Here is a 27,699-nt window from a genome sequence, read left to right on the forward strand (position 1 = left end):
GAGGGTAATATTGCTTAATTGACTGTTAGCTCAGCATGTATGCAGTCAGTTTCCACTGATAATTGTGACAGACTTACTTACCAGTCAGAATTTCTTGTAATTTTGAAGACAGTGGGTGTTAACCAATGAACGGAAGAAAAAAAACATGAACAGTTGATTATTTTTAATCAGTAACTGATTTTGTAAGCAGCTAGCTACCTAGCTAACACTAACTCTAAGTTGGTTGATACCATTGTTTAACAATAAACAAGTTGTATGTTGGACCCAAAAGTGAGCACCAAGAAAGGCGAAAAAAGTTAAAAGCAATTTATTTAGGTTGCTCAGGAGGATGGCACTCATAGTACTGGGAGGCTGAGGTTTAGGTGGAGGCACAAAAATCACAATCACAAATTCTATTGCCATGAAGACCACAGCCATGAGTAGAAACACTCTTACTCAAGTGGAGTGAAGACCAGAGTATTTAAGTAGGCACTGATGATTAACAGAGCTGCAGGTGTGTAAGAGACCAGTGCTTTAGTCATCCAAAGAAGCCACACCGAGCCTCTGCAGATCTCCTCTGAGCAGACAGAAACAGAAAGAAACAAAAGCACGAAGCTTAGAAACAATACCACACTCAAGGTTCAACACACAGTTGAGTTTTTGTTATTGACTCATATGAAACCTTGCAAGGGTCTTGGATGCATGTGTACACTGACATGGATTCCAGAATATATGTAAGGGATAATGCCCGACGAGGTGTCCATAATCAGGAATTAATGGACAACGCGGAGGCCTAAGAACTGTCCAACGCGCAGCGGAGGACAGTTGCCTCCCTTCAGGACGAATCCAGTTTCCCGATAATCACCGCCATTCTATACATTATCCCTTACATACCACACGGTCTAGTCAAGTGTAGAGTGATTCATACTGTAATGTTGAACATTAGATAATTTTAACATAATTTCTAATATTAACTCCCATTACATTCTGTGCAGTCACTTCGCTGTTTGTCTTTTTTATTAAGGAATGGTAAAGATGGAATAAACCTGAAATGTATATCATCCACTTTGCAGATTATAACCAAATGTAATGTGATTATGCATTAAAAGCATCATCATTATTATTATGAGTATTAAATTTCATACATTGGATCCTTCTAAATCTTACACAGTGGAACTTGAACAACAAGGAATAAATGAAAAACCAGGTGCCTGAGGCCAAAGGTTGCAAAAAGTGTGTGAGAACATTTCCCCCTTTAAAACATCAAATTACCACTGAACCCAGCTGAACAGTGAATGTGACACCAGAAAAAAAACAAAAAGAACAGATGAAGCAGGTTAACTGTTTCCCTATTGAGCAGCATAGTTAACTGTTGAACTGACTGAGCAAAATTATGTCCTTAAGTAAAACTACTTTGCAACAGCAAATGCTTTTTTTTTCTTTTTTGCAGGAAAAGTATTGCAGACAAAATTGCATTTTTCCTATTTTTTTTTTTTATCTCCTCCTCTTTTCCAGTTCTGTAGTTACTTCAGCTGTAATTTTTACTGTAAAAATATATTTTTTTTTAGAAAGTGTCGGCTGGTAATATTTTCACCCTGTGAGTGTGTGCCTATCTCATCATGGCCGAATGTGTTCCTGGAGGTCTTTTGGAGTGCTTACTACAACCGAAGCAGTTTTAAGTGTTTTGGCAGGTTTTAAATTTTTTTTATGTATTTGGCTGTTTGTGTCAGCATGCTTGAGTCCAAACTTCACAGTGAAGGCTCAGTTCGAAGATAGGTGTGGTCAGGGCAGGGGCGGTCCTAGACCATTTGGTGCCTGAGGCGAGCTTTAATGATAGCGCCCCATCCCCATGAGAAAAGACCAAAGACCATGTCCAAAGAATTGCTCATTTATTCAAACAATGATAATCCAAACAATATGACAAAATGTGAAAACGAAAAAAACATGTTCCATTATAAATACAAAAAAAGGAACAATTAAATCAGGTGGTACATGAAACGGCTGTCTCCGAACCAACTCTGTTCTCATTAGGTCTGTTACATGAAGAGGCCAGTCTGCAGGATCAGCTGAAGGTGAACTGCCAGTGTTTGCTGCACCTAGAGGGCACATAAGGCACACTTTCTCACCTTGTATTCATGATAACTTACCACACACACAAACACACACACACACACACACACACACACACACACACACATACACACACAAATACAAGATATAGAATACATTTAATGTCAAAATATACTGTCATTTTCACATAAGTCAATACATTTAATCATCACAAACATTCACTGACACAGTAAACTCACCTGAGGAACATGGAGCAGCTGAGGTGCATGGCTGTTCCTGGTCTGATGATTCAGCTGCAGGTGGTATAATTATTTAGTTGCTAAGCATTTTAATTTTGTCATTGATTTTATATAAATTCACTTAGTCCCATATGCTCACAGCTTTATGTGTATACCTTGCTGTATAAACATGACTCTACATAATTTATTATTATTATGCTCAACTTTCCTGATACAATATTCAATCAGTATGCAACTTATACTTATCTCTGTTCATCAGTATATAACATACATCATCTTTTGCACCTCTCTCTACAACGTCCACATGTTGATATCCTCATCTGCATATGAGGCCCTAACTCACTCGGCACTTTACTAGTTTGCATGCTGGTGAGATGTAAAACTGTATGTCACAGTAATTGAACTTGACAGTAAAGTTAAAAGTAATCCAAAACTGACTCAATCTAATTTTGCAAATTTTTAATTTCATAGCACACAATGAGATGCAAAGTGCTATATACTGTAGCTAGCATGGACTTGTATAGCATTTTCTCGAAAAACAGTCAGCCAGTCAAGGCCAACCCAAGCCAGCAGTCTGAACCAGTCTTATGATAGTCTTATTATGACAATTATAATATTGTCGCAGATTTATTGTCAGTGCCCTTTTCCAGATGACCGTTTAATAAAAAGATGGACATTGTAAAAAAAAGGCCGCCCAGCACCCAAACACCTCAAGCTCAATCAATCTGCTAAAGCAGGCTATGTGTGCCACTTTCAGGCTAGCAACTGGGAATGATACACTTGGCTTACAGACACAAGAGGCTCTACTGCTGGAAGTGCTTGTTGTTTGAACGTCATTGGTAAGTGGAACTAATTTTTTATTGCTAGTTTTGCTACAGTTGCATCTCGTTGAACTGGTTGCATTTTGTTTCAACACACTTGTTATGATTGTTCATAAAGTAACTGTCTACCTGATGTCCGATAGTGTGTGTGCGTGTGGCTGTGTGTGTGTGTGTGTGTAACAGTGTGTCTGTGGTTGTGTGCATAACTATAACAACGCAATTTTGAGGATGGAGCAGTAAAATATTTTGCCTAAAGCTTAAAAATGGCCAGGGACGCCAGATATGTTTCGGGACAGGGGGTACAGAAGGCCCAGTTCTGATAGGCACGGTCTCGCCACTGGGTCATAGTGAACTTGACCTTTGACCAACAAATTTTAATCAGTTCATACTTGAGTCCATGTGGATATCTGTTCCAAATTTACATAAATTCCCTCAGGGATCAAGAGATATTGCATTCACAAGATAGACTGATGGATGGACAACTGGAAAACCTGATACCTCGGCCGGGGCTATGACTGGCGTGGAGTCATAAAAAGTGATAAAATAACCAAGTAGTTATTTCTTTCCTACCAAACGAACACATGTCAAAGGTACTCTGCAACTGTTTTGATGGTTTGTTCACAGTTATTATGTCTTGTTAGTTGTGTGTTGAAAATATTTTTGTGTAACTGGAGCTGTAGAAGCTAGGTTATTTAACAGCCTGATTAGCATAATTACACTTTAAAGACCAGATAGCATGTTTAATATCAGTATTCAGGTAATGACAGGGATATAGAGTATTTAGATATAACAGTGATGTTAGAAATTGTTCACCATCTCCAAGATGTAAAAGTTTTATGTTGTTTATTTCATGCTTTGCACCTGCAGTAGATATAAACACACTGAATAAACAGGATTCATTGATTGGCTGGTTTGATTTCTAAGCAGGTGTGTTGATGTGGTCAGACAAGATATTAACTGAGGAGAGAGAGCAGACACTGTTAGTGACAGAGTTACCCTTCACAGGAACAACAAGTTTTCTAACCATGATGGATAATGTTTCTCAAATAAGAATGTTTTTTCTTTCAGGTTTAAATGAAACAGATAAACACAGAATTACTCTCTTCCTTCTCACTTTACTGTGTTACTGTGTGATTTTGCTGGTAAATATTTCTGTTATTGTGACCATCATCATTGATAAAAACCTGCATGAAGCAATGTACATTTTACTGTGTACTTTTTGCATGAATGGACTTTATGGGACAGCAGGTTTCTACCCCAAGTTTCTCTGGGATCTGCTTTCTCCTGTTCATGCCATCTCTTATTCTGGATGTCTTGTTCAGGCTCAGGTAATGTACTCATTTGCTTGCGCTGATCTGTCTATTCTTTCAGTCATGGCATATGACAGATATGTGGCTATATGTCGACCACTGGAGTACCACTCTGTCATGTCAAAGCAAAGAGTCATTGTGTTAGCATGTTTGTCTTGGTTAACCCCTTTTTGTGTGATGGGTATAAATGTTTTTCTAACAACTAGATTAAAGTTATGCAGCCCATTTATCGCAAGGCTTTTTTGTGTGAATTGGATTATTGTTAAACTTGCTTGTTTCCCATCTGAAACTACTATTAGTAGCATAGTTGCTTACATAGCAATAGTGATGTATGTCTGTCATGGCTTCTTTATAGTTTGGTCCTACATGTATCTCATTAAAACATGTGTGAATTCAATAGAAAATAGGGCAAAGTTCATGCAAACATGTGTGCCACATTTAACCTCCTTGCTCGTTTTTCTTGTGGCTATATCGTTTGATGTATTGAGTATGAGATTTGGTTCAAAAGATTTACCTCAAACCCTTCAAAACATTGTTGCAGTAGAATTCCTTGTCATACCTCCCTTAATGAATCCTCTCATTTACGGTTTCAAATTGACCAAAATTAGAAACAGAATTCTGGGTGTCATTTCTTTAAAAACTAAATGATTTTTGACTTATATGTTTAGGTAACTTGATGTCCTTTCTTTAATGAACTTCTTTTGATCAAATGCACTGCTTCACCTGCTGCTGGCTGTTTGCTGTATGCTGGAGGTGTAATGTAATACCCTCAGGAGTTTTTGCACCCAAAGCAAAATTGAGCTCGGGGATCCATTAAGAATGTCTTTTAAGCTGTTTAATTTAAAATAAAACTGTAATTGCTCCTCATGATTTAGGGCACTATATCCCGTTTTTCTTTTTCTTTGGAGGAAGACTTAAATGTAAGATTATTATGTTTCTATAGTCCAAAATATCTGCTCTTTATTTGCTCTTTTACCATTCCTGCATTATTCACATATACCACATGGTTTAGTCAATTGTACAGTGATTCATACTGTAATGTTGAACATTTGTGTGAACTCCCAGAGAATCTTAACATAATTTATAATGTTAACTCCCACCACATTCTGTGCAGTCATTTCACTGTTTGTGTTTTTGTATTCAGGAATGATAAAGATGGAATAAACCTGAAATGTACATCATCCACTTTGCAGATTGCAACCAATCTCATGTGATCATGCACTAAAAACATCATATTTATGAATATTATATTTCATACATTGGATCCCTCTAAATCCTAAACACTGGAACTTTCACTCCAAGGAATAAATTAAAAACCAGGTGCCTGAGGCCAAAGGTTGCAAAAAGCTTGTGAGAACATCTCCCTCTTTAAAACAACAAATGACCACTGACCCCAGCTGAACAGTGAATGTGACACCAGAAAAAAAAAAAGAAGAAGAAAAGAAGAGGCAGGTTAATTTTTTCACTATTGAGCAGCATAGTTAACGGTTGAACTGACCGAGCAAAATTATGGCCCAGATGTCAATAATTATGCTTTTGCCTACATTAGCACTATGGATACTGTGTCTGTGAAGGTGGATGGTGGATCCACACACAAGTACAGTCAAAACACAAAATATGTGAACTATTTTCAATCTAAGTACATTCACAAAAATGTGCAGATTCCCTAAAATCCAGCTGGGTCCATTCACTGAATCAGGGGTGATTGCAAAAAAAGATCCTGAGTCTGAATTTTTTTCCATGTTGACGGGGTGTACATGAGGGGGGGTGGGGCGTGGCAGTTAGTTATAAAATAGTGCAACCATAGTTAAGCTGAGAAAGTGCCATTGTTTCTGGGACTGCATGGTTCATTTTTTTCTGACATAAACAAGTCCCTCTGCCCTCCGGCTAGACGCAAGGGGGTAAAACATTAGCCCTTTTTACACAGTGTCTCCGCATTATCTCTGGAGCGGTCGTTCGCCAATTCTCCGCTGATGGTGATTCACACAGAGTGAAGCAACTCCGCCGAACCGCCATGCTATTCACACAGAAAGCCGGTGCTGCAGCTCCTAAAGAGGCGTGATGGTTCACGTCATGTTGATGACGTCGGTGTTTCCCAGGTGTTCCCCCTGTCTGTGATAGTTTATGATCATATGGATGCTGCTGTAATGTGTAGTGATTGAGAAACTGACCCACCAAACATCCTGGAAAGTGACAAAAGAACCCTGAAGTCTCGTTCCGGAGGGCTGACGGTCACGGTGATTTATCGTCATCACAAACATTCGGTGAGTTAAAGTTTTTTGCCGGTGAGAGACGCTGTTTTCGGGCAGAAATGTGAGGAAGAGTCAGTAGGACAGACCCCCCCCCCCCCCAGGTGAGTCTGCAGATTTGTTTGTTAATTACTTTTGTAGAACCCGAAATACTTACATACACGACTTCTCAGATGCTTTGGTGTCGTGATTGTCCGCTAAGTATGGCTTTGCTCGCTAGTATCCTTCATTTTCGTAGCAAACATAACATTACTAGCTGAATTGAAAGGTCAAGGGTCAATAGGTCGTGCAATAGGTCAAGCTGATTTAGACTGCCCTCTGCTGGATCACAAGGCGAACTACTTAAAACGATCTGTTGCGCTTACAGACTGTACATATTTATTTAGACCAGGTCATTACATTCGAATACGAACTTTTCCCTCCACTTTCGAACAAATTTTCGGATTTCGAATAAAAAGTAACAGCCTGAGTACTCAGGTGGCTGTAATTTAGGGCAAGAACACTATGCTGACCGGGCCAGGGGCACAAAGGCCACTGTGGCCATACAGTGATTTTTTTTCATGGGGCATGGAGGCCAAAGAGTAAGGCAACGGCAGCCATGGCCACCGTGAAATTCCCCCTCTGGCATACAAAAACCTAATAGCATGTTTAATGTTAGTTTTCAGGTAATGACAGATATAGAGTATTTGGATATAACTGCAACATTGGAAATTGCTCACCATCTCCAGGGTGTAAAAGTTTTATGTTGTTTATTTCATGATTTGCACCTGCAGTAGATATCAACACACTGAATAAAGAGGATTCATGATTGGCTGGTTGGCTTTCTAAGCAGGTGTGTCGATGTAGTCAGATAAGATATTAACTGAGATGAGAGAGCAGACACTGTTAGTGACAGAGTTACCCTTCACAGGAACAACAAGTTTTCTAACCACAATGGATAATGTTTCTCAAATGAGAGTTTTTTTTCTTTCAGGTTTAAATGAAACAAATAACCACAGATTTACCCTCTTCTTTCTCACTTTACTGTGTTACTGTGTGATTTTGCTGGTAAATATTACTGTTATTGTGACCATCATCATGGATAAAAACCTGCATGAACCAATGTATATTTTAATATGTACTTTTTGCATGAATGGACTTTATGGGACAGCAGGTTTCTACCCCAAGTTTCTCTGGGATCTGCTTTCTCCTGTTCATGTCATCTCTTATTCTGGATGTCTTGTTCAGGCTCAGGTAATGTACTCATTTGCTTGCACTGATCTGTCTATTCTTTCAGTCATGGCATATGACAGATATGTGGCTATATGTCGACCACTGGAGTACCACTCTGTCATGTCAAAGGAAAGGCTCATTATGTTAGTGTGTTACTCTTGGGTGACACCTTTTTGTATGAAGGGTATAAATGTTTTTCTAACATCTAGATTAAAGTTATGCAGCCCATATATCGCCAGGCTTTTTTGTTTGAATTGGATTATTGTTAAACTCGCTTGTTTCCCATCTGAAACTACCCTTAATGGCATAGTTGCTTACATAGCAATAGTCATTTATGTCTTTCATGGGTTCTTTATAGTTTGTTCCTACTAGTATCTCATTAAAACATGTGTGAATTCAATAGAAAACAGGGTAAAGTTCATGCAAACATGTGTGCCACATTTAACCTCCCTTCTCACTTTTCTTGGGACAATACTTTTCGATGTATTGAATATTCGATTTGGTTCAAAAGATTTACCTCAAACCCTTCAAAACTTTGTTGCTATAGAATTCCTTGTCATACCTCCCTTAATGAATCCTCTCATTTACGGTTTCAAATTGACCAAAATTAGAAACAGAATTCTGCGTGTCATTACTTTAAAAACTAATTGAATTTTGTCTTATATGTCATGGTAACTTAATGTCCTTTCTTTAATTAACTTCTTTTGATAAAATGCACTGCTTCACCTGCTGCTGGCTGTTTGCTGTATGCTGGAGGATCATGTAATACTTCCGGAGTTTTTGCACTCAGCAAATTTGACCTGGGTGATCTGTTAAGAATGTCTTTTAAGCTAAATATTCAATTTAAATATAAACATTATTTCTTCTCACGATTTAGGGCGCTGATTCCCATTACTTTTTATACGTGGCAGTCTTAAATGTTTGATCATTACATCCTGATGGTCTAAAATATTTGCTCTTTGTTTGCTGTTTTACCATTCCCACATTATTCACATATACCACATGGTTTAGTCAATTGCACAGTGATTCATACTGTAATGTTGAACATTTTTGTGAACTCCCAGAGAATTTTAACATAATTTATAATATTAATTCCCACCACATCCTGTGCAGTTACTTCACTGTTTGTCTTTTTGTATTTAGGAATGATAAAGATGGAATAAACCTGAAATGTATATTATCTAGGGCTGCAACTAACGATTATTTTGGTTGTCGACTAATCTATTGAATATTTTTTCGATTAGTCATGATTATTTTGGCAGTGTCTGTTTCGACTTTGGTTTTACCTCATATTCTCAGAGCAAATTAAAAACCCATGAAACATGCATTTGAAAACATAATATTTCGATTTTTAATAGATCAATTAAACTAATTAATACTAATCATTACAGTTTTTATTTGATTACTGTTATACGGTGAGGAGCAGCAAAGCGTGGTGGAAGACAAAACATCACACTGGCAAGGGTTGTGCAGAAAAAAATAGAAAGACTTTAATTTTAGTCTCAAAAACAAAGAAAGAAAGAAAGAAACATTTCTTACTGAGCTTCAGACCGCTCAGGTCGCTCTCTTCTCATGAAAAACCCAAACACTCTTGCCCTCTCCCATTCCACCCACATATATAGTGGGAGAGTCCACCTTTCCAATTCAATTGGCCAGATCTCTATTCAGGGTAGATCTCTATAATGGAGAGTTGAAAAGGATTACAATGCATAGACATGGTTTTCTTTCACTTGCTCACACTCTAACAAGTTGTAAATGCATTCATCCTCAGCCTAAGATACCTACTGCACATTCACAACAAAAAATGATTTGTACTTTATTCAGTATTTAACTTAATTACCCGTCATGACATCACACATCCATGATCCAATCGCCACTGAGAACACGCATTCTCAGACTCCACACAAAAAGGCTACTGATGAGGCGCGCTTCCTCTTTCCACACCAGCACAAGATGGCCACCACAAAGGACTCCAACTCTGACAGGTTATTACTTGGATTACCACAAGTCTTATATGTACATCTTGTGTAATCAACTTAAAGTACAATTCTTTGTATTTAACAAATGTTAGTGGAAACATAATTTAAATAAAGAAATTGGAAAACTGTGTCTGAGTGTCTTTCCACCTTTCTGAAAAACTGGTTAGCAACTAGTGAGAAAGCTGGTGCTTCCTCACAATTACATATCTTACAAATGAATTGTTATGTTATAAATCATCATTAAGTGAAGGTTTACTATGCAGTGTTTTATCCAATTTATATCATTACTGTTTGGTACTGATTTAATATCCTACACAAGAATTGTTACTGATACTGTTGCTGTCAGACAGAAACCTCTTATTTGCAAATTTGACTTTTTCTTTTCATAATTCATTTTACCTGCCACCCTTCACCTCTGTACACATTATTAATCAATGAATGTATTCAAAGAGCTTGTCTCCAGCCGGCCTCTTGGCTGATGATACATGGGGGAGCGTGAGTTCACAACCACCACACTTGTTGTCATTCGAGATCTGTTGCATTTTTAATAACGATGAATTTTAATAAATAATTTTTTGGTTGCACACTAATGGATGAATATGTCTGAAAAAAATGCAAATCCGTTTCAGTTTGATTTGCTTGTAGGTTTGTAGGCTATTACAGACTAGAGTTTAGATTCTCTGCCCCAGCCGGTTTTTTTAATTTTATTTTTTTTAATAACTCAAAATAATGACTGAATTTCCAGCTACAAAATGTGCATCTCTCTCCTCCCTCCATTGTTGTTTGTGTCGCTGCAGGGTCTAACATGTGAGTGAGTTGTCCTCATGCCGAAAACGTGACTTGTCGCACACGTGACATCACTCTCCCAGACGCAAGAAGAAAGCAAAAATGAATATTTTTATTAAGGAAAATGACAAAAATAATAGTAACGCACAGTGACTTGAATAAGTAACTTTAATCTGATTACTGGTTTGGAAATATTAACGCGGTAGATTACTCTTACTAAGAAAAGTGGTCAGCTCAATGTGCACGGGTCGGGTCAGGCTTGATTTTTTTGGGCCCGATGTAAGCTCCACTACAGAGTCACACATAAATTTAATATCATATATTGAAGACAGGAGGTTACCGCCCGAAAATGTTCCCACACTTTGGACGTGTTTGGTCTCGCTTTCCTGCTCTCCTCAACATGTTCCGCCATCATTCATATTTTTCTTCTGCTGCTGCTTCTGCTTCTTCTTCTACGCCACACTGTGGTGCGCATTCTAGTAGTGGTGCGATTTGCTCCTGCTTAAATCTCTTTTTAAAAAATGATGATGATAATAAAAATAATAAATGCGACGCATCAACGTCGACAAATTTTTATTGTTGACGTAATCAATGATGTCGACTAATCGTTGCAGCCCTAATATTATCCACTTTGCAGTTTACCACCAATCTCACATGATTATGCACTAAATGCATCATTATTATGAATATTATATTTCATACATTGGATCCCTATAAATCTTACACAGTGAAACTTGAACACCAAGGAATAAATTAAAAACCAGGTGCCTGAGGCCAAAGGTTGCAAAAAGATTGTGAGGACATCTCCCCCAATAAAGCAGCAAATGACCACTGAACCCAGCTGAACAGTGAATGTGACACCAGAAAATAAACATTTAAAAAAAGCAATTGAATTGTTTCTGTATTGAGCAGCATAGTTAACTATTGAACTGACCGACTAAAGTATGGCCTGCTTGTGAATAATTGTGTTTTTGCCTACATTGGAATTGGTAATGTGTTGTAAATATCTTTTTGTAACCAGAGCTGTAGAAGCTACATTATTCAACAGCTTGATTAGAATAAGTAAACTTTTAAATCCCAATAGTATGCTCAATATCAGTGTTTGGTCAATCAAAGGGATTTACAGTATATGGAAATAACAAAAAGATTGTTCACCATCTCCAAGAGGTAAAACATTCATATTGTGTATTTCATGGTTTTCATCAGGATTCATTGATTGGCTAGTTTGATTTCTAAGCAGGTGTGTTGATGTAGTCAGACAAGATATTAAATAGTGAGGAGAGAGAGCAGACACTGTTCGGGACAGAGTCACCCTTCACAGGAACAACACGTTTTCTAACCATGATGGGTAATGTTTCTCAAATAACAATGTTTTTTCTTTTAGGTTTAAATGAAACAAACAACCACAGATTTACTCTCTTCTTTCTCACTTTACTGTGTTACTGTGTGATTTTGCTGGTAAATATTTCTGTCATTGTGACCATCATCATGGATAAAAACCTGCATGAACCAATGTATATTTTAATATGTGCTTTTTGCATGAATGCACTTTACGGGACAGCAGGTTTCTACCCAAAGCTTCTCTGGGATCTGCTTTCTCCTGTTCAGGTTATCTCTTATTCTGGATGTCTTGTTCAGGCTCAAGTTATTATCTCATTTGTCTTCAGTGATCTGTCTATACTTTCCATCATGGCATACGACAGATATGTGGCCATATGTCGACCACTGGAGTACCACTCTGTCATGTCAAAGCAAAAACTCTCTGTTATAGTCTATTTCTCTTGGATGACACCCTTTTGCATAGTGGGTATGAATGTGTTTCTAACATCTAGATTAAAGCTATGCAGCCCATATATCTCCAGATTATATTGTATGAATTGGATGATGGTTAAACTTGCTTGTTTTCCAGCTGAAACTGCTGTTAACAACATACTTACATACATTACAATAATCACTTATTTATTTCATGGCCTTTTCATAGTTCTGTCTTACATGTATGTCATTAAAACATGTGTGAATTCAATTGAAAACAGGGCAAAGTTCATGCAAACATGTGTTCCACATCTAACCTCCTTACTAATTTTTCTTGTAACTATACTTTCTGATGGAATTATTATGCGATATGGTTCAAAAGATTTGCCTCAAGCCTTTAAAAACTTTGTTGCAATAGAAATTCTTGTCATACCTCCTTTAATAAATCCATTAATTTATGGTCTAATATTGACCAAAATTCGAAACAGGATTCTGGTTGTCATTACCTTAAAAACTAAATAACTTCTGTGTTATATTAAGGAACCTTACAGTATTATGTCTGATGTTCTTCCATAGATGTGCACTGTTTAACCAGCTGTTTTCTGTGGCTGTTGGAGTTACATGTAATATCCTCAAGAGTGTCTGCACATTTAGCAAAGTTGAGCTTGTTAATCCTTGAAGAATGTCTTTTTAGCGGAAAGGTTAATGTAATTTAATTGAAATTTGCATCAAATTTTTGGAATGGAATTTATTTAGATTAAGGGTGTTGAATCATATGTGTTAGTCTAATTTGGTCACACTCTTAGAATGATGTAAAGTAGTTGTTGTGCGCTTTAATAGCTTAATTTTGAATATGCACATTATTCACATTTAGCCAATGGTCGACTCAGTTGTATGGTGATTCCTGTTGTTGAACATGTGTGTGCACGTCTCAGGTAATTCATACAACATCTTCAATACGTCATTATAAATTGTCATTCATCACTGCCGTCCCTGAGTAATTTGGTGCCCTAGGCAAGATCTTAGGTGGCGCCCCCTTGCATCGCAGGCCATTTCACAATCAGTTTTCATACACTCACACAGTAACTGCATGTATGTATTCTAGATTTTATTTCTTTTAAGTCAAAAATATCACACCAAATAAAAACTGAAGAAAGAAACAAGTGAGAGAAATACAACATAAATAAGGCATTGTGTAAACATATTATCTCTCAGCCTCAGAGAGCCATCTCTCGCTTATCTATTGTCAGCCGCTTTGCAAAGCGACCTTCAACTCCTTCCATGTTCTCCTGCGGGTATTGTGCTCCTGGCTATCCTCATGAACCTTCAGCAAGTGGCTTGCATTGTTCCAGTCCTTTAGTCCTTCCTTATTAAGTCTGTATTCTTTTGGAGAAAACATTTAGCAGCAGAAGCAGTGCAAGCTATCATTTCTGTTTGAGCACAGCTTCTTTTGATTTTTTCCCCATTGACTAAGACTCTGTTACAAAAGTCATGTTGACACTCTCCCATCTTTTTTGGGGGGAAATGTGTAACTGCTTTTTTATTTGAACTGGTCCTCTGTGAACTAGCTCTCATCTTACTTTGTCAGTTAGAAGATATGGCCAGTCAGCCTTTAGTCCTGATGGTGTGTCACTCTGCTGTGCTGAGGTAGAGGGACAGGAGCACCTGATGCTGTGTCACTTGGCTGGTGGTGAAATATGTTAAAAGTGCATCTGAAGAGAGAAGAGAAGTATATTTGACCACTGCATGTTACACTTGAATAAAAAACAAAACAAAACAGATGCTTGGTGTGTGCTATACATAAGACTAATAATGAAAATGTGATGAGAATCATTCAACTTTATTGTCACTGCAATGCAATTCAGTCTAACAGAGTCCAAGTGCAGTGTATATATTTTGCCGATGAACGATATGGGAAAGCTAAGATGTGGAGTATTAACAGTAATACACTTTTAACTGCACTTTAACACTGATGTGAACTTTCACAAACAAACTGTGACAAAATAAACCAAAGGCTGACAACTACACTATTACTTATAAAGGGGATGGAAAACTAATAGTATTTAAATGACATACTAGCAGGAAAAACACCTGCAAAATAATACCTGAACAGGCCTAACGTTAACTTTCCAAACGTCCCTGATGAATTTAAGATGGACTAACATTCAACTCTGCTATTTATTGATTATTAAACGAGGCTGCCAGAAAAAAGGCTTCTCCGTTATTTAATATTCTTTGCTATGACGTTATGTTGCTGTGGGCTTATATGATATTTCGAAATAATAGTAGTAATGGCACAGGTAAATAATATTTACCAGTTATATTATAAATATATAATATTTATTTTTATCATTAATTTTTTTCCCTCCTCCGTTTTTGGCACCCCCCGCGGATGATGGCGCCTCTAGCATTTGCCTATACTGCCTATGCCCAGGGCATGAATGTCATTCATCATGCTGTACTGTGTGCAGTGATGTGTCTACATGTATTTAAACTGCAATACAAAAACAATCCTGCTCCTTTATTTCAAAGTCTTGATAATTATATGGATCATCCACTGATGAGGATGCTGACACTATAAAGACATTTTCTTCATTAATAACTTTATTTTTATTAGAGAAGTCATTTCAAATAAAAAAGTCACCTTGGCAAAGTTGTCAACTATCAAGAATGGGGCTACTAATTTGAGTTACATTAGCTAGTCTGGACATGACACCATGACTTCAGCTCTTTATAGAACATGCTGACGCCGACTCAGTAGAACTAAATTTCCATCTGCGAAGTTCTTTGTTCTGTGATCATACAACAAGTAGTTCCGACCAAGCAATCTGATTGGTCAACAAGACATTTAGACCGTGCTCAAATCAGCATGACAGCACGCCTGACTCATTATTCAAAATATTACTCCGCCAAGTCTGTGGCAATAGCGTATCCATCTCCTTGGCAACATAGTAACTGTCAGAGCTGGTGCAAAACAAAAAAAAAGTAAGGCTTGAAATTCAAACTTTCTGCCGTAAAATATGCAGAGGAAAAGTCAGGAGAAGCAGCCGCTAGACTTTTCTCTGTCGACCCCAAGAGAGTGAGAGATTGGCGATAAAATCAAACGGAGCTTTAGCGTCTGTCCGAGGAGGACAGCAGCAGGGCCAGGCTGCCTGGTGGAGGGAGGAAGAAGGCCAGCGAGGAGCTTGAGATAAACATGCGGGAATGAGTTATCAGCAAACGGGCACGCCACGAGAGAGTGTCCCGCAAAATGATCAGGGCGATGGCGAAACAAATGTACACCACCATGAGTGACAGCAGAGATGAGGAGTTATCTGTGAGCAGGGCCGTTTCAAGGAATTTGGGGGCCCCAAGCAAAATGAACATGGCTCTCTTCCATGTCAGCTTCTTCCTCATGAATGGAAGATGAAGTTGATGGTGTAGCTGGGAAAATAATAAAAAAAAAAATCTGAAATTACCTGTGAAGTACGTTTGACCATTTCACTGTTAGCATATTGGAAGAGGTCACTATTAACAGCTCAGCTCAGTAAGAGAAATTCACTCTACCTTCATCAGTGGAGGGTTCTTAAGGAAGAGCCTGAGGGCTGAGAAATTTAAGCAAAGCACCGTGAGGGAGGAAGAAAAGATATGTTAGCATTTCCATATTTTGATATTTAGAAGGGATGCAGCTACTTTCACAACTACAAATTCTTCCGATCTGCTTTGATGCACGGAATTTATTGTGTGGTTTTCCTAACAGATTATCGGGGTGGAATAGTTAGTATAGCAGAGAAGCTATGCCACTTTCATCAAAACCTATTACAAAGCTATAGCAATGACGTCATGTCATTAAATACGATAAACAGTGATTCAGGAACAGATCTGCGTCTTCCTTATTCCGTTAATAAACATATCACAGTATGTAACCATATTCTGTCTGTTCGAAAAAAAGTTGCAAGCAGCATTGGCCGTCAGGCAGGTAGCTAACATAAACATTTTTTGCTTGCCTACCTGCTGCGAAATTACACTAATTGTAATGTAATGTATCACTTACCACTATCTTGTTTTTCCTTATCCTCCTCTTCCTTGCTCTTCTTTCTTTTCTGGCTTCCTGATGCATAATTACGCTTTACGTGATGACTGCCGAGGTTTTGTATTATGCCGGCAGCAGAGGTCACGAACCTGGCTGGCTGGCTGCTGTCAGCGACTACTGAGAGGGGCCCCCTTGAGGGGGATCCCGATAAGTGTCATTGCACTTTACTGCATTGACTATCAAAGGGGCGCTAACACAGTTTGTCGTTGCATTTTATTCATAACCAGTCATTGTCTTGGGGCCCCAGGCCAGCTCGGGGCCCCAAGCAATTGCTTGGTTTGCTTGCCTTCTCGCGACGGGCCTGTCTGTGAGTGCTGGTTGGCTGAATCGTTTCCTCCACTGCAACAACCTCACTTGCAGAAGGATGCCAGAGAATTCACCGAGAAGCTGGCGAAGTTTATGACATTTTCATCTCGGATTTTTGAGAAGAAGGAATTAAACGCCTGTCCCAAATTGTTGCCTGGTCCCAAATAAACACCTGGTCTGTTAAGTGATTGAAACAAATAAATGCCCCGGCTATTATTTATTTTCCCTTCAGTGTGAGAGACACTATTGTGACTGCGGTGAAAACGTTTTATAAAAAATATAAAAGAAAAAAAATCAACATCTTTGTCATAACTTTGGCGATAAAAATAAGCATCTTCTGTTTATCTGTGCAGTACTGATTTAGTTCGGGAATTCCGAGACCGCGAGAAAACATGAACGTCAACTCAAACTTCACTCTTCTGGGACTAGAAAATCCTCTCTGTTGCTAAGTCGTTACTAAGGGTTGGATTATTTGCTGGAGTAGTAAACTACATTTCATTACACATATGAGTCTACTGACGTGACTGATTTTGTTTCAGTTATTAGTCAGACCCCGTGTGTTTCCATGGAAACGCGACCCACACTTGCAAAAACCTTTAAAATTTGAGAGCAAATGTCCATCAACATGGATATATTTTGATTATACATTTTATTTTTGTGGTTATTAGTTGTATAATCGCAATATTACCCTCGAGGGTGTGCTTTAACGTCATTTGAGCACAACATACGGTCAGGAAGCGCTTGCGCCGAGGTCGCAAGCAGCACTTAAGTGCTCAAATGACGTTAAAGCACATCCTCGAGGGTAATATTGCTTAATTGACTGTTAGCTCAGCATGTATGCAGTCAGTTTCCACTGATAATTGTGACAGACTTACTTACCAGTCAGAATTTCTTGTAATTTTGAAGACAGTGGGTGTTAACCAATGAACAGAAGAAAAAAAACATGAACAGTTGATTATTTTTAATCAGTAACTGATTTTGTAAGCAGCTAGCTACCTAGCTAACACTAACTCTAAGTTGGTTGATTCATTGTTTAACAATTAACAAGTTACTTGTATGTTGGACCCAAAAGTGAGCACCAAGAAAGGCGAAAAAAGTTAAAAGCAATTTATTTAGGTTGCTCAGGAGGATGGCACTCATAGTACTGGGAGGCTGAGGTTTAGGTGGAGGCACAAAAATCACAATCACAAATTGTATTGCCATGAAGACCACAGCCATGAGTAGAAACACTCTTACTCAAGTGGAGTGAAGACCAGAGTATTTAAGTAGGCACTGATGATTAACAGAGCTGCAGGTGTGTAAGAGACCGGTGCTTTAGTCATCCAAAGAAGCCACACCGAGCCTCTGCAGAACACCTCTGAGCAGAGAGAAACAGACAGAAACAAAAGCACGAAGCTTAGAAACAATACCACACTCAAGGTTCAACACAACTGACAGTTGAGTTTTTGTTATTGACTCATATGAAACCTTGCAAGGGTCTTGGATGCATGTGTACACTGACATGGATTCCAGAATATATGTAAGGGATAATGCCCGACGAGGTGTCCATAATCAGGAATTAATGGACAACGCGGAGGCCTAAGAACTGTTGCCTTTCTTCAGGACGAATCCGGTTTCCCGATAATCACCGCCATTCTATACATTATCCCTTACATACCACATGGTCTAGTCAAGTGTAGAGTGATTCATACTGTAATGTTGAACATTAGATAATATTAACATAATTTCCAATATTAACTCCCATTACATTCTGTGCAGTCACTTCACTGTTTGTCTTTTTTATTGAGGAATGATAAAGATGGAATAAACCTGAAATGTATATCATCCACTTTGCAGATTATAACCAAATGTAATGTGATTATGCATTAAAGCATCATCATTATTATTATGAGTATCAAATTTCATACATTGGATCCTTCTAAATCTTACACAGTGGAACTTGAACAACAAGGAATAAATGAAAAACCAGGTGCCTGAGGCCAAAGGTTGCAAAAAGCGTGTGAGAACATCTCCCCCTTTAAAACAACAAATTACCACTGAACCCAGCTGAACAGTGAATGTGACACCAGAAAAAAAAACAAAAAAAAAACAGATGAAGCAGGTTAATTGTTTCCCTATTGAGCAGCATAGTTAACTGTTGAACTGACTGAGCAAAATTATGTCCTTAAGTAAAAGTACTTTGCAACAGCAAATGTTTTTCTTTTTTCTTTTTTGCAGTAAAAGTATTGCAAACAAAATTGCATTTTTCCTATTTTTTTTTATCTCCCCCTCTTTTCCAGTTCTGTAGTTACTTCAGCTGTAATTTTTACTGTAAAAATATATTTTTTTTTAGAAAGTGTCGGCTGGTAATATTTTCACCCTGTGAGTGTGTGCCTATCTCATCATGGCCGAATGTGTTCCTGGAGGTCTTTTGGAGTGCTAACTACAACCGAAGCAGTTTTAAGTGTTTTGGCAGGTTTTAAATTTTTTTTTATGTATTTGGCTGTTTGTGTCAGCATGCTTGAGTCCAAACTTCACAGTGAAGGCTCAGTTCGAAGATAGGTGTGGTCAGGGCAGGGGCGGTCCTAGACCATTTGGTGCCCGAGGCGAGCTTTAATGATAGCGCCCCATCCCCATGAGAAAAGACCAAAGACCATGTCCAAAGAATTGCTCATTTATTCAAACAATGATAATCCAAACAATACAACAAAATGTGAAAACGAAAAAAACATGTTCCATTATAAATACAAAAAAAGGAACAATTAAATCAGGTGGTACATGAAACGGCCGTCTCCGAACCAACTCTGTTCTCATTAGGTCTGTTACATGAAGAGGCCAGTCTGCAGGATCAGCTGAAGGTGAACTGCCAGTGTTTGCTGCACCTAGAGGGCACATAAGGCACACTTTCTCACCTTGTATTCATGATAACTTACCACACACACACAAACACACACACATACACATACAAATACAAGATATAGAATAAATTTAATGTCAAAATATACTGTCATTTTCACATAAGTCAATACATTTAATCATCACAAACATTCACTGACACATTAAACTCACCTGAGGAAACTGGACCAGCTGAGGTGCATGGCTGTTCCTGGTCTGATGATTCAGCTGCAGTTGGTATTATTATTTAGTTGCTAAGCATTTTAATTTTGTCATTGATTTTATATAAATTCACTTAGTCCCATATGCTCACAGCTTTATGTGTATACCTTGCTGTATAAACATGACTCTACATAATGTATTATTATTATGCTCAACTTTCCTGATTCAATGTTCAATCAGTATGCAACTTATACTTATCTCTGTTCATCAGTATATAACATACATCATCTTTTGCACCTCTCTCTACAACGTCCACATGTTGATATACTCATCTGCATATGAGGCCCTAACTCACTCGGCACTTTACTAGTTTGCATGCTGGTGAGATGTAAAACTGTATTTCACAGTAATTGAACTTGACAGTAAAGTTAAAAGTAATCCAAAACTGACTCAATCTAAATTTGCAAATTTTTAATTTCATAGCACACAATGAGATGCAAAGTGCTATATACTGTATCTAGCATGGACTTGTATAGCATTTTCTCGAAAAACAGTCAGCCAGTCAAGGCCAACCCAAGCCAGCAGTCTGTACCAGTCTTATGAAAGTCTTATTATGACAATTATAATATTGTCGCAGATTTATTGTCAGTGCCCTTTTCCAGACGACCGTTTAATAAAAAGATGGACATTGTTAAAAAAAGGCCGCCCAGCACCCAAACACCTCAAGCTCAATCAATCTGCTAAAGCAGGCTATGTGTGCCACTTTCAGGCTAGCAACTGGGAATGATACACTTGGCTTACAGACACAAGAGGCTCTACTGCTGGAAGTGCTTGTTGTTTGAACGTCATTGGTAAGTGGAACTAATTTTTTATTGCTAGTTTTGCTACAGTTGCATCTCGTTGAACTGGTTGCATTTTGTTTCCACACACTTGTTAATGATTGTTCATAAAGTAACTGTCTACCTGATGTCCGATAGTGTGTGTGCGTGTGGCTGTGTGTGTGTGTGGTTGTGTGCATAACTATAACAACGCAATTTTGAGGATGGAGCAGTAAAATATTTTGCCTAAAGCTTAAAAATGGCCAGGGACGCCAGATATGTTTCGGGACAGGGGGTACAGAAGGCCCAGTTCTGATAGGCACGGTCTCGCCACTGGGTCATAGTGAACTTGACCTTTGACCAACAAATTTTAATCAGTTCATACTTGAGTCCATGTGGATATCTGTTCCAAATTTACATAAATTCCCTCAGGGATCAAGAGATATTGCATTCACAAGATAGACTGATGGATGGACAACTGGAAAACCTGATACCTCGGCCGGGGCTATGACTGGCGTGGAGTCATAAAAAGTGATAAAATAACCAAGTAGTTATTTCTTTCCTACCAAACGAACACATGTCAAAGGTACTCTGCAACTGTTTTGATGGTTTGTTCACAGTTATTATGTTGTGTTAGTTATGTGTTGAAAATATTTTTGTGTAACTGGAGCTGTAGAAGCTAGGTTATTTAACAGCCTGATTAGCATAATTACACTTTAAAGACCAGATAGCATGTATAATATCAGTATTCAGGTAATGACAGGGATATAGAGTATTTAGATATAACAGTGACGTTAGAAATTGTTCACCATCTCCAAGATGTAAAAGTTTTATGTTGTTTATTTCATGCTTTGCACCTGCAGTAGATATAAACACACTGAATAAACAGGATTCATTGATTGGCTGGTTTGATTTCTAAGCAGGTGTGTTGATGTGGTCAGACAAGATATTAACTGAGGAGAGAGAGCAGACACTGTTAGTGACAGAGTTACCCTTCACAGGAACAACAAGTTTTCTAACCATGATGGATAATGTTTCTCAAATAAGAATGTTTTTTCTTTCAGGTTTAAATGAAACAAATAACCACAGAATTACTCTCTTCCTTCTCACTTTACTGTGTTATTGTGTGATTTTGCTGGTAAATATTTCTGTTATTGTGACCATCATCATTGATAAAAACCTGCATGAAGCAATGTACATTTTACTGTGTACTTTTTGCATGAATGAACTTTATGGGACAGCAGGTTTCTACCCCAAGTTTCTCTGGGATCTGCTTTCTCCTGTTCATGTCATCTCTTATTCTGGATGTCTTGTTCAGGCTCAGGTAATGTACTCATTTGCTTGCGCTGATCTGTCTATTCTTTCAGTCATGGCATATGACAGATATGTGGCTATATGTCGACCACTGGAGTACCACTCTGTCATGTCAAAGCAAAGAGTCATTGTGTTAGCATGTTTGTCTTGGTTAACCCCTTTTTGTGTGATGGGTATAAATGTTTTTCTAACAACTAGATTAAAGTTATGCAGCCCATTTATCGCAAGGCTTTTTTGTGTGAATTGGATTATTGTTAAACTTGCTTGTTTCCCATCTGAAACTACTATTAGTAGCATAGTTGCTTACATAGCAATAGTGATGTATGTCTGTCATGGCTTCTTTATAGTTTGGTCCTACATGTATCTCATTAAAACGTGTGAATTCAATAGAAAACAGGGCAAAGTTCATGCAAACATGTGTGCCACATTTAACCTCCTTGCTCATTTTTCTTGTGGCTATATCGTTTGATGTATTGAGTATGAAATTTGGTTCAAAAGATTTACCTCAAACCCTTCAAAACATTGTTGCAGTAGAATTCCTTGTCATACCTCCCTTAATGAATCCTCTCATTTACGGTTTCAAATTGACCAAAATTAGAAACAGAATTCTGGGTGTCATTTCTTTAAAAACTAAATGATTTTTTACTTATATGTTTAGGTAACTTGATGTCCTTTCTTTAATGAACTTCTTTTGATCAAATGCACTGCTTCACCTGCTGCTGGCTTTTTGCTGTATGCTGGAGGTGTAATGTAGTACCCTCAGGAGTTTTTGCACCCAAAGCAAAATTGAGCTCGGGGATCCATTAAGAATGTCTTTTAAGCTGTTTAATTTAAAATAAAATTGTAATTGCTCCTCATGATTTAGGGCACTATATCCCGTTTTTCTTTTTCTTTGGAGGAAGACTTAAATGTAAGATTATTATGTCCCTATAGTCTAAAATATCTGCTCTTTATTTGCTCTTTTACCATTCCCACATTATTCACATATACCACATGGTCTAGTCAATTGTACAGTGATTCATACTGTAATGTTGAACATTTGTGTGAACTCCCAGAGAATCTTAACATAATTTATAATGTTAACTCCCATCACATTATATGCAGTCATTTCACTGTTTGTGTTTTTGTATTCAGGAATGATAAAGATGGAATAAACCTGAAATGTACATCATCCACTTTGCAGATTGCAACCAATCTTATGTGATTATGCACTAAAAACATCATATTTATGAATATTATATTTCATACATTGGATCCCTCTAAATCCTAAACACTGGAACTTTTCACTCCAAGGAATAAATTAAAAACCAGGTGCCTGAGGCCAAAGGTTGCAAAAAGCTTGTGAGAACATCTCCCTCTTTAAAACAACAAATGACCACTGACCCCAGCTGAACAGTGAATGTGACACCAGAAAAAAAAACAAAAAAAGAAGAAGCAGGTTAATTGTTTACCTATTGAGCAGCATAGTTAACTGTTGAACTGACTGAGCAAAATTATGGCCCAGATGTGAATAATTGTGCTTTTGCCTACGTTAACACTATGGATACTGTGTCTGTGAAGGTGGATGGTGGATCCACACACAAGTACAGTCAAAACACAAAATAGGTGAACTATTTTCAATCTAAGTACATTCACAAAAATGTGCAGATTCAGTAAAATCCAGCTAGGTCCATTCACTGAATCAGGGGTGATTGCAAAAAAAGATCCTGAGTCTGAATTTTTTCCCATGTTGACGGGGTGTACGTAAGGGGGGAGGGGCGTGGCAGTTAGTTATAAAATAGTGCAACCATAGTTAAGCTGACAAAGTGCCATTGTTTTTGGGACTGCATGGTTCATTTTTGTCTGACAATAAACATGGTCCCTCTGCCCTCCGGCTAGACGCAAGGGGGTAAAACATCAGCCCTTTTTACACAGTGTCTCCGCATTATCTCTGGAGCGGTCGTTCGCCAATTCTCCGCTGATGGTGATTCACACAGAGCGAAGCATCTCCGCCAAACCGCCATGCTATTCACACAAAAAGCCGGTGCTGCAGCTCCTAAAGAGGCGTGATGGTTCACGTCATGTTAATGACGTCGGTGTTTCCCAGGTGTTCCCCCTGTCTGTGATAGTTTATGATCATATGGATGCTGCTGTAATGTGTAGTGATTGAGAGACTGACCCACCAAACATCCTGGAAAGTGACAAAGGAACCCTGAAGTCTCGTTCCGGAGGGCTGCCGGTCACGGTGATTTGTTGTCATCACAAACATTCGGTGAGTTAAAGTTTTTTGCCGGTGAGAGACGCTGTTTTTTGGGCAGAAATGTGAGGAAGAGTCAGTAGGACAGACAGGAGGACAGACACGTCTCCACGTACAGCTGTGGTATTTGTTTTCTTCATATAAGTTGCCAAAGACAGTTACAGCTACTACGTTACTTTTGTTTGGTCCTGTAACGTTGCTTTGTGGGACATTTCTCTGTATTTAGTCGAGTGAAGGACCTGTGCAGTTATCAGACTAACACGCCCCTGCTCCGCTTCAAATCCCCCCCCACCAGGTGAGTCCGCAGATTGGTAATTAATCACTTTTGTAAAACCCGAAATACTTTCATACACGACTTCTCAGATGCTTTGGTGTCGTGATTGTCCGCTCAGTATGGCTTTGCTCGCTAGTGTCCTCCATTTTCGTAGCAAACATAACATTACTAGCTGAATTGATAGGTCAAGGGTCAATAGGTCGTGCAATAGGTCAAGCTGATTTAGAGTGCCCTCTGCTGGATCACAAGGCGAACTACTTAAAATGGTCTGTTGCGCTTACAGACTGTACATTTTGATTTCGACCAGGTCATTACATTCGAATACGAAGTTTTCCCTCCCCTTTCGAACAAATTTTCGGATTTCGAATAAAAAGTGACAGCCCGAGTACTCAGGTGGCTGTAATTCAGGGCAAGAACACTATGCTGACCGGGCCAGGGGCACAAAGGCCACTGTGGCCATACAGTGATTTTTTTTCATGGGGCATGGAGGCCAAAGAGTAAGGCAACGGCAGCCATGGCCACCGTGAAATTCCCCCTCTGGCATACAAAAACCTAATAGCATGTTTAATGTTAGTTTTCAGGTAATGACAGATATAGAGTATTTGGATATAACTGCAACATTGGAAATTCCCCCCCCCTGGCATACAAAAACCTAATAGCATGTTTAATGTTAGTTTTCAGGTAATGACAGGGATATAGAGTATTTTGATATAATTGCAACATTAGAAACTGCTCACCATCTCCAGGGTGTAAAAGTTTTATGTTTTTTATTTCATGATTTGCACCTGCAGTAGATATCAACACACTGAATAAAGAGGATTCATGATTGGCTGGTTGGCTTTCTAAGCAGGTGTGTCGATGTAGTCAGACAAGATATTAACTGAGATGAGAGAGCAGACACTGTTAGTGACAGAGTTACCCTTCACAGGAACAACAAGTTTTCTAACCAAGATGGATAATGTTTCTCAAATTAGAGTTTTTTTTCTTTCAGGTTTAAATGAAACAAATAACCACAGATTTACTCTCTTCTTTCTCACTTTACTGTGTTACTGTGTGATTTTGCTGGTAAATATTTCTGTTATTGTGACCATCATCATGGATAAAAACCTGCATGAACCAATGTATATTTTAATATGTACTTTTTGCATGAATGGACTTTATGGGACAGCAGGTTTCTACCCCAAGTTTCTCTGGGATCTGCTTTCTCCTGTTCATGTTATCTCTTATTCTGGATGTCTTATTCAGGCTCAGGTAATATACTCATTCGCCCTCAGTGAACTCTCTATTCTTTCAGTCATGGCATATGACAGATATGTGGCTATATGTCGACCACTGGAGTACCACTCTGTCATGTCAAAGCAAAGGCTTATTATGTTAGTGTGTTACTCTTGGATGACACCTTTTTGTATGAAGGGTATAAATGTTTTTCTAACATCTAGATTAAAGTTATGCAGCCCATATATCGCCAGGCTTTTTTGTTTGAATTGGATTATTGTTAAACTCGCTTGTTTCCCAGCTGAAACTACCCTTAATGGCATAGTTGCTTACATAACAATAGTCATTTATGTCTTTCATGGGTTCTTTATAGTTTGTTCCTACATGTATCTCATTAAAACATGTGTGAATTCAATAGAAAACAGGGCAAAGTTCATGCAAACATGTGTGCCACATTTAACCTCCCTTCTCACTTTTCTTGGGACAATACTTTTCGATGTATTGAATATTCGATTTGGTTCAAAAGATTTACCTCAAACCCTTCAAAACTTTGTTGCTATAGAATTCCTTGTCATACCTCCCTTAATGAATCCTCTCATTTACGGTTTCAAATTGACCAAAATTAGAAACAGAATTCTGCGTGTCATTACTTTAAAAACGAATTGAATTTTGTCTTATATGTCATGGTATTTTAATGTCCTTTCTTTAATTAACTTCTTTTGATCAAATGCACTGCTTCACCTGCTGCTGGCTGTTTGCTGTATGCTGGAGGATCATGTAATACCCTCAGGAGTTTTTGCACTCAGCAAATTTGACCTGGGTGATCTGTTAAGAATGTCTTTTAAGCTAAATATTCAATTTAAATATAAACATTATTTCTCCTCACGATTTAGGGCGCTGAATCCCATTACTTTTTATACGTGGCAGTCTTAAATGTTTGATCATTACATCCTGATGGTCTAAAATATTTGCTCTTTGTTTGCTGTTTTACCATTCCCACATTATTCACATATACCACATGGTTTAGTCAGTCGTACAGTGATTCATACTGTAATGTTGAACATTTTTGTGAACTCCCAGAGAATTTTGACATAATTTATAATATTAATTCCCACCACATCCTGTGCAGTTACTTCACTGTTTGTCTTTTTGTATTTAGGAATGATAAAGATCGAATAAACCTGAAATGTATATTATCTAGGGCTGCAACTAACGATTATTTTGGTTGTTGACTAATCTATCGAATATTTTTTCGATTAGTCATGATTATTTTGGCAGTGTCTGTTTCGACTTTGGTTTTACCTCATATTCTCAGAGCAAATTAAAAACCCATGAAACATGCATTTGAAAACATAACATTTGGATTTTTAATAGATCAATTGAACTAATCAATACTAATTATTACAGTTTTTATTTGATTACTGTTATACGGTGAAGAGCAGCAAAGCGTGGTGGAAGACAAAACATCTCACTGGCAAGGGTTGTGCAGAAAAAAATAGAAAGACTTTTATTTCAGTCTCAAAAAACAAACAAAGAAACAAACATTTCTTACTGAGCTTCAGACCGCTCAGGTCGCTCTCTTCTCATGAAAAACCCAAACACTCTTGCCCTCTCCCATTCCATCCACATATATAGTGGGAGAGTCCGCCTTTCCAATTCAATTGGCCTATCAGGGCAGATCTCTATAATGGAGAGTTGAAAAGGATTACAATGCATAGACATGGTTTTCTTTCACTTGCTCACACTCTAACAAGTTGTAAATGCATTCATCCTTAGCCTAAGATACCTACTGCACATTCACAACAAAAAATTATTTGTACTTTATTCAGTATTTAACTTAATTATCCGTCATGACATCACACATCCATGATCCAATCGCCACTGAGAACATGCCTTCTCAGACTCCACACATAAAGGCTACTGATGAGGCGCGCTTCCTCTTGCCACACCAGCACAAGATGGCCACCACAAAGGACTCCAACTCTGACAGGTTATTACTTGGATTACCACAAGTCTTATATGTACATTTTG

General features: G+C 38.2%; 3 protein-coding genes and 2 pseudogenes across 3 annotated transcripts; all 5 read left to right on the top strand.

The window, feature by feature from the left end:
* Positions 1–4,134: 4,134 nt before the first annotated feature.
* LOC115588476 (olfactory receptor 142-like) lies at positions 4,135–5,067 on the top strand. The gene has a single exon (XM_030429104.1). It carries the CDS (start codon positions 4,135–4,137, stop codon positions 5,065–5,067), a length of 933 nt encoding a protein of 310 aa, XP_030284964.1.
* A 2,534-nt stretch (positions 5,068–7,601) lies between these two features.
* On the top strand, positions 7,602–8,531 carry LOC115588723 (olfactory receptor 11H6-like; annotated as a pseudogene).
* A 3,455-nt stretch (positions 8,532–11,986) lies between these two features.
* Positions 11,987–12,919, top strand: LOC115588699 (olfactory receptor 6N1-like). Its single transcript, XM_030429456.1, has one exon. The coding sequence runs from the start codon at positions 11,987–11,989 to the stop codon at positions 12,917–12,919; it is 933 nt and encodes a 310-aa protein (XP_030285316.1).
* Positions 12,920–21,650: 8,731 nt separating this feature from the next.
* LOC115588724 (olfactory receptor 142-like) lies at positions 21,651–22,581 on the top strand (annotated as a pseudogene).
* Positions 22,582–25,404: 2,823 nt separating this feature from the next.
* Positions 25,405–26,334, top strand: LOC115588725 (olfactory receptor 142-like). The gene has a single exon (XM_030429497.1). It carries the CDS (start codon positions 25,405–25,407, stop codon positions 26,332–26,334), a length of 930 nt encoding a protein of 309 aa, XP_030285357.1.
* Positions 26,335–27,699: the final 1,365 nt, after the last annotated feature.

The sequence above is a fragment of the Sparus aurata genome, chromosome 9 (assembly GCF_900880675.1).
Source record: "Sparus aurata chromosome 9, fSpaAur1.1, whole genome shotgun sequence".
Taxonomy (NCBI): domain Eukaryota; kingdom Metazoa; phylum Chordata; class Actinopteri; order Spariformes; family Sparidae; genus Sparus; species Sparus aurata.

What these genes read in the sequence shown, in the direction of transcription:
- LOC115588725 (XM_030429497.1), top strand. Translation starts at nt 25,405, where the DNA reads ATGGATAATGTTTCTCAAATTAGAGTTTTTTTTCTTTCAGGTTTAAAT.
- LOC115588476 (XM_030429104.1), top strand. Translation starts at nt 4,135, where the DNA reads ATGATGGATAATGTTTCTCAAATAAGAATGTTTTTTCTTTCAGGTTTA.
- LOC115588699 (XM_030429456.1), top strand. Translation starts at nt 11,987, where the DNA reads ATGATGGGTAATGTTTCTCAAATAACAATGTTTTTTCTTTTAGGTTTA.